Below are 7,602 nucleotides of genomic sequence, written 5' to 3'. Positions count from 1 at the left end.
TCTCCCTTCCCCAGTGGTAGAATGGTATTGCTTGTTACTCTAAGCAAGTCTCATGTTAGGATCATGGGACTGTCTTGATTTCCATAGCCACCTTCAGGTATAGGCAAACTATGAATGCCTGGGACACACAGGTGTGGTTTTCTTCACATTCCTGCCCATTTTCTCCATTGGCTCCAAACTCTGCTTTGTATCTGTGGATGTTAATGGGAAAAAAATTTTCCATCCTACCACAGTGGTAGCCAACTTCTCTTTACTGTCAGAGAAAAATCCTATTTCCCTAGATATTTTCTGACGATCACCGAAGGCAAAAATTCTTTGCTTCTACTCCTCCCTGCAGTGGACCTCTGACTGTGTCCTGGGGTGAAAGTCTTTGCTACCTTGATGGCACAAGGCATTTACATACTACATTAAAGGGCTCTACCCTGATACACACTGTAGTTGATCACCTAAGAATACCAGTGTTAGGGAGGGGATCGTTCTTTTCTCATGCTCTATTCCAGTCTTTCTTTGCCACTAAATTTGACTTCTGGTTTACATTATCAACTCTTTTCAGAACAATTTTGTAATTTATGACAAGATATATAATGGAATGTACCTGTCATTGCAATGTCATTCAGGACAATTCCAATGTCCAAAAAATGACACCCATATTACACATATTTTCCCCTCTGCCTCCCCTCAGAACCTGTGGTGGCCACCTCCTCCACATCAATGGCAAATGTTCTCCATTACTAGAATCACAATAAGTCTACAGTAGAATAACAGTAAGTCTGCTCTAGTCCATCGTTCACTCACCAATCCTGAGGATTCTGGGATGGTGATGTCCATCCATCTTTCTTTTGAGCAGGTGGTACATTATTCCCATATGAGCAAGATTATGCAAAAGGAGCAAAACTTTCATGACTGCCACATGTATTAGCAAACAAACTGTTTAGCTATAAAGACTCAGTATATTCTACTTACATGACATCTATAATTTGAATAGTAGGCAAAGATAGTAATAACTTGGAAGGAATATATAATTGGTTATGATAAAATTATGCAAACATTAGTAAACTGAATCAGTTATAATGATTTCCATGTTCTTTCCACATCATGTTATATTTTTAAATTCTGGATCCAGATTAGTATTGCCTGTGTTTGAATTCCAGCTCTAGAACATGTTAACTTTCTGACTGATGCCAATTTAGTAGAATGCTTTAAGCCTTGGTTTCCACAATTGTAAAATCAGAATAACTGTAAAATTCAGAATAATCAGAATGATATACTTGTTTTCAGGAATAAATATGATACTACATATTCTAAAAATATTAGTTATGCTGATGATTTCCTTATACTCAACAAAAGGGCTTATCAAATGTTTGAAATAATGGAACAAAACTCAGTTAAAAGTCAACAATATAGAAAAAGGGATATTCAAAAGACTAAAGTTACAAAGCAATTTATTTCACAGATATATATATCTGAATATAAGGTCTCTGTTAAATACACCAATTACTTTTAAAGCCTTACGTTTGTGGAAACAAATCAACAAAAAAAAAAGTGGGTAAATACATGTGCCCAATATTAATGAATTTCATTGTGTTTTTGTTATTTTCATGTTTACTTAGTATATATAAGTATATGCTGATAATTTTAAATTATTTAAATTTTATCTAAAAAATGCCTATTAGTAAGTATTATAGTTACCAGTATGTACAATTAGGTATACTGAAAAATAAGAGGAACTAGATTTATGTTTTGGTATATACAGTGTGTTCTTTTATTTCTAGGCAATATGGAAATCTCACTATCAAGTAATGAACATTCTCTTCATTGCAATTTGATTAATATGAGTATGTGTTAAAAAATAAGCAGGGAGTGGCTGTGGGCAAGTGGTTGAGCAGGTGCTCCCCATGTGGGAGGTCCCAGATTCAGGTCCCATGCTTCCTAAAAAAAATTAAAATAACAAACAACAACAAGAAAAACAAATGAAAAAACCAACTCAGGATGCCGATGTGGCTCAGGGGTTGAGTGATCATTTTCTACATATGAGGTCCTGGGTTCTATCCCTAACCACACTAATAAGTAAAGAAATAAATGAAAGCAAATTTCAGAATAATAAAAGGCAAAATTATACTAAAAGTGAATTTTAAGAAATTTTCTCTTGCTGAATTGATCTTTGGCGATATGAAAAGTTACTGAAAATACATGGAGGTGGTGGAAAGGGGCAGTTTAATGGTAATGTGTGCCTGGATGGGAAAAAGAAGCATCAAGAAGGGGAATGTACAAACAAACTAGAGAAGGCTTCCAATCTATACAGTTGTATAAGGGGAAATGGTAAATGCAAATGAGGTTTTTTGGCTGAGAGATCTCAAAGTGAGTCTGAGGTCATTCCAGAGGTTATGCTTATGCACCTCTCATCAGGATCTCACGGACTGCCACAGTAAATAGTGGCAGGGCAGATAGCTCAGGAGTTTGGTGCTCTCCCAGTGAGCCTTCCCTTGGAGTTAATTCTTCCCAGGGTGACAGAGTTGAACTTATTTGTGTTTTCCTTACACATGGCTCTTCTGTCCCTTCTATTTGAATCTATAGTCAGTACTATACTTAATAGGTGTATGAGCAAGAGACTTAATATTTCTTTCATCTATGTGCCAGTTGGACCCTGAATCTCAGAAGAGTTGCAACACCTACTTTCCATTTAATTGGACTCCCCCAGGATAACTAACAAAGAGGTGATGACTGACAACAACCATCTCAAGGAACAGAGAGAGTCTGCAACTGCAAGCAAGATATTTCCATCCATCTGCCCTATGGGATCTAAGCCCCCTCTCAATTAAAGGAGGAGTGGGCATCACCATCCTAAAATCTTCAGGATTAGAGAATGAACAATGGATTAAAATACACTTAATATTATTCTACTATAGACTTATTGTTTTTCTAGCAATGGAAGAATTTGTATCATTTAAATAAAGGCAGTGGCCACCAGAGGCTCTGAGGGGAGGGAGAACAAAAAATAGGTATACTATTAAGGCATTTTTGAACATTGGAATTGTCCGGCAATATGTTGTACTGATGGATAGAGGCCATAACATATTTTTTCAAAATTTAACAAAAAATTGCATGGGACAGAAGGTAAACCATAATTTAACCAAAATCCATGGTTTTGGGCACTGTTTCAATATGTATTCAGCAATTGCAACAAGTGTATCACACTAAATAAGGATATTAATATGGGAAAGTTTGGGAGGGGAAGGAGTAGGGCACATGGGAATCCCATACATTTTTTATGTAACACTTATATAATCTAAATTTCTTTAAAATAAATAAATAAATAAAATACAAATTTTAAAAAGGAAACTAGAGAAGGCTTCCAATCTAGCCTATTATATAGTAAGGTGAGAAACACCTTGCATTCTCATGTACTTGAAAACAACATTAATTCCATTCATGTGCAAATCCCACCTTGGAATTTATAGTAGCATTCTGGAAAGAACTTCTATCTTCCAATGCAGACTCAAGAATTCATTGGTTTAGAAACTGATTCAGGCAAAGATTGTTAAAACAATCAGATTTTCTCAGATTGCTCAGATTGCTCAGCCGGTCTGGACTTCTAATTCCTTCCTTCGCTGCTCTAACCCTGATGTTCATCATGCAATGTGTTTTACTCCTCCTCAAATTCTCCCTTTGTATCCTAATATCATGCTCAAAGACCAAAATATTTTTCTGTTAAATTGTCCATTTTATGAAATCATTGCATTGATACTAATATTATATTTTCTAGATTTTAAAAACTGGCTTTCTGAGGATCCTCTGATGGGCCCTTCTTTCTCAGCAGTCCTGTGTTCTCTGGTACCCAATGGCAGGACAAGAACTCTCAAAATCCAAACCCCTCAGTTACTACTATGGCACCTCTGTCCATTCCAAACTTCACACTTTCCCCAACTCAAGACTAACCGCCTTATTCTACATTCCATTCTCTGCTGGTTCAGGGATTTGGTGATTCCATTTCATGTGGCTCGATTTTCCCATAACAAACAAACAAAAGAATGGTAAGTAGACCTATTAATGCAGCCAAAAGACTATGCAAAGAAAATGGCTGAATTAACAAGTTTACCTGGTGCTTTGCTCTGCTTCAATGACAAAATAAAACTGAACGATCTTTCCCATCAACCTCATAGATCTCTAAATTGTTAAACTGTGTTTCTGCATCCAAAATGAGGAGCAGTCAGGAAATTATCTTATTGTTCAATTCATCTGGTATCTTGTAATAAGCTAGTTACCCATCACCCTCTGTACTTGATTGGCTAAAATTGAAGGTATTTTCTCAAGGTCCTTTACAGAGCTGTTTTCTCTTCATTTTTTTCAGGCTATAGAAGAGGGGATTCACTAAGGGAGTAACCATACTGTACTGTACAGAGAAAATGAACTCCACTGCTGAACCTGAGGTTTGCATGAGATGGAAAGCTGAGCCATAAAATAGGAGCACTATAGTGAAGTGGGAGGAGCAGGTGGAAAAGGCCTTGCTTCTACCTGAGAAGGAGCTGATGCCCAGGATGGTGGAGACAATGGGGGCAAAAGAGAAGGAGATCAGAAAAGAGGTTCCAAGTCCATAGAGGAGGATGGAGAAGACCATGATAGTAAAACTGGGGTAGAGATCAGAGCAGGATAGAGGAAAAAGAGAGGGCAGCTCACAGCTGTATTGGGGGGTGGTGTAATCTCCACAGAAGTCCAAGTTCATAGCTGGAAGGATGTTGAAGAATGCAGCCAAAAAGCCCAGACCCCAGGAAGCCCAAGCCAGCCCCTTACAGAGCAGGCTGTTTATCACCTGGTCATAGAGCAGAGGATGACAGATGGCAGCAAAGCGGTCATAGGCCATCACTGCCAGCAGGCCAAATTCAGTGGATCCACTCACAAACAAAAAGAAGACTTGGGCCAAGCAGCCCTTCACAGAGAGGTTTTCTTCTGGTACAACAGAATGTCCAGCAACTTTGACACTGTGACAGAAGAGAAGCAAATATTTTGGAAAGGGAGGTGACTCAGGAAGATGTACATAGGTGTGTGGAGGTCAGAATCTGCCCTGGCCACCCATAGCATCATTAGGTTCCCTGTCATGGTCAGGAGATAAAATTGCAAAAACAGTACAAAGAAGAGAGCCTCGATGTGTGGGTCAGCAGACAGACAGAGGAAGATGAACTTGTTGATGGTGCTATGGTTCTCCAAGGTCATTTAGAAAGGATTTTATCTAGAAACAAAATAGTAGCAAACCTGAAATCTTTTGACCACACTCAATTATCAGAAAATGGGGGTCTCATCCCAACTAGTTTATATTTCACATCTCACTCTAAGTTGCTTTTGTATATTTCTTCCTGGGTTGATCAACTACGTCAATCCTTATCCATGTCAGTCCTGCAAGCTTATTACTTAATGGTTGATCTTCTGATCTGGATCATTATAAATTAGGTTTTTGTTGTTGTTTTTTAAAATACAACCTAGGCTAATAGCATTCCCTATTCATTATGGATGTTAGTGGAATTCTTAAGAGTAGATGTTCTAAAACAGATCTTTCTTCTTACTTTGTTTTTTATTCCCATTCAAATATTTTCAAAGCTGTATACTACCAAGATATTTTGTCTTCATTTAATTTAGCTTTCTACATAATACTTTCACCTGCATTGCCAATGTGTACTCTGGGACAAAACTGAAATATGTACCAAGGGCATGTTTGCAAACATGTGCCAGTGTTTCCTTGAGTTCCTGTGTTAAATGTTGTGACAGAAGAAAAAATGAACAAAGATACTAAATCAATTTTTCAGAAGAAAAGTTGAGAATCTGAGGTAATGCAGCTATCTAAATTGTTAATTCCAAGAGTCAGAACATGGCTCTACTATGTAGGATTGCAAGAAAAGAGGATTTCCTATCAAAAAGTTTATTCCAATCAAGGTTTTTCAGTAAATGTACCCTATCATCTGTCACCTGAAGGTCTGTAAGATTGTCCACACATTTTTTTTCTAGAGAGTCTCAGTGCCAAAGCCAGACTATTGTACTTGCTCCTGAGCATGAAAGATATTCCTTTGTTTCTGCATCTATTCAAATTTCTACTCTGTCTGGAATGTTTTTCTTTCTATCTAAATCTTTTTAGTATTTTGACACTCATTTTAATTTCGGCTTTTTTTTGTATATCTTCCTAGAAAATTACTTTCCATGAACTCCCATATATGTTATAGTAGAACAAAATTGTTTACTGAGTGCCAAATGAGTGTTTGGCACTACTGAACACTTGTTTTTAATCTTTAGGAAAAAATGAGGGAAATAATTCTATGAAAATTGTTCAAATGAGGAAACAAATGTGTTTAGATAACTTCCGAAATGTTTAAACAGTGTGTTTCCAACTCTAATCTCTGTAATTACAATTTTGCCTTCTTACTATCCTGATGCTCTAACATCCTTAATAATTTCTTAACAATTACTGGTTTCTTCTACAAAATGATCTGGTTCATCAGCGCACAATAAATAAATCTCTCCCTTTAATTCCATCACAGTAAATACTCTTAAGATGTGTTTAGTAATTCCCTTTTCCTCCTCCAATGACATTATAATTACTTGATGGCAGTCATTATGCTCTATAATATGTCAAATCCTGGACAGTTGGAACAGTGCAAGGAAATGCCCATAGTGGAAACCAATGAGAATTTGCTGAATGAAGAAAACAATAAACTGAATAGTACCATCTATGTAGCTAAAATTTAGGAGGAAAGTCTTGAGATACACAAATAAGATAAAGACCCAACAGTAAGGGGTCGTGCAAGGAAAGAGAAAGAAATACTTGGAGTATGCGTGTCTGTGCCTGTGTGTGTGTGTGTGTGTGTGTGTATAGGCACTGTGGAGGGTCTAGTAGAGATGATACCTTTACTCATCTAGCACAGACCACATCCTTGTAGCTGAGTCATCATCTCATACCCACTAAATAATTTTAACTATACCTATAATCCCATCATGTTCAATCTAAAATCATCCATCCATTCATTTGCCTGTCATCTATTTATTTATTTAATCATTTACCCATAACCCATTTTCTGTTCATTTTGTGAGACATCCATACCATGCAGAATTCTTCCTTTGATTTGTTTATTTTCCTACCATCTATTCATCTCTAAATTAAGTTATTTATAAATAAAGGTTCACAAATTACCTACTAAATATTAGAATATGCTAGGTATTGAAAGGAAGACAACCTTGTATTTAGCGCAATTCAACTGTAAAATCAACACTGTTATGTTTGGTTTTTTTTTACTTTCAGATTTCATTTCATCTCTGGTTGTCACTCAGTACTTAATTCTGTTCTTTGCTTTTTCCTCATAGCTACCTTGAACCCTCTGTGTCTATACACTCATAACTTTTCATGAAACCCCTACCTGGTATTGTAACTCCCTACAGTTTTCTCACAAGAGCCTTTGAACTCATAACTGAAACTGTATTTTCTCTCACTGTCCTATATCACAGAGTTTAAAGTAAGTTTTGTTCAAAGGGCTCACGGTAACAAGTTACCAAGCTAATAACTAATCTACAGTACCATCTTCATACCCAGTCCTTCTCATTTCCAATTGTTCCTCAATACTAATA

General features: G+C 36.7%; 1 protein-coding gene across 1 annotated transcript; it reads right to left on the bottom strand.

Moving 5' to 3' along the window:
* Positions 1 to 4,306: 4,306 nt before the first annotated feature.
* Positions 4,307 to 4,858, bottom strand: LOC139436198 (olfactory receptor 8S1-like). The gene has a single exon (XM_071207278.1). The coding sequence runs from the start codon at positions 4,856 to 4,858 to the stop codon at positions 4,307 to 4,309; it is 552 nt and encodes a 183-aa protein (XP_071063379.1).
* Between the last annotated feature and the right edge of the window lie 2,744 nt (positions 4,859 to 7,602).

This window comes from Dasypus novemcinctus, chromosome 12, assembly GCF_030445035.2.
Source record: "Dasypus novemcinctus isolate mDasNov1 chromosome 12, mDasNov1.1.hap2, whole genome shotgun sequence".
Taxonomy (NCBI): domain Eukaryota; kingdom Metazoa; phylum Chordata; class Mammalia; order Cingulata; family Dasypodidae; genus Dasypus; species Dasypus novemcinctus.
This window is presented reverse-complemented; position numbering and strand designations above follow the sequence as displayed.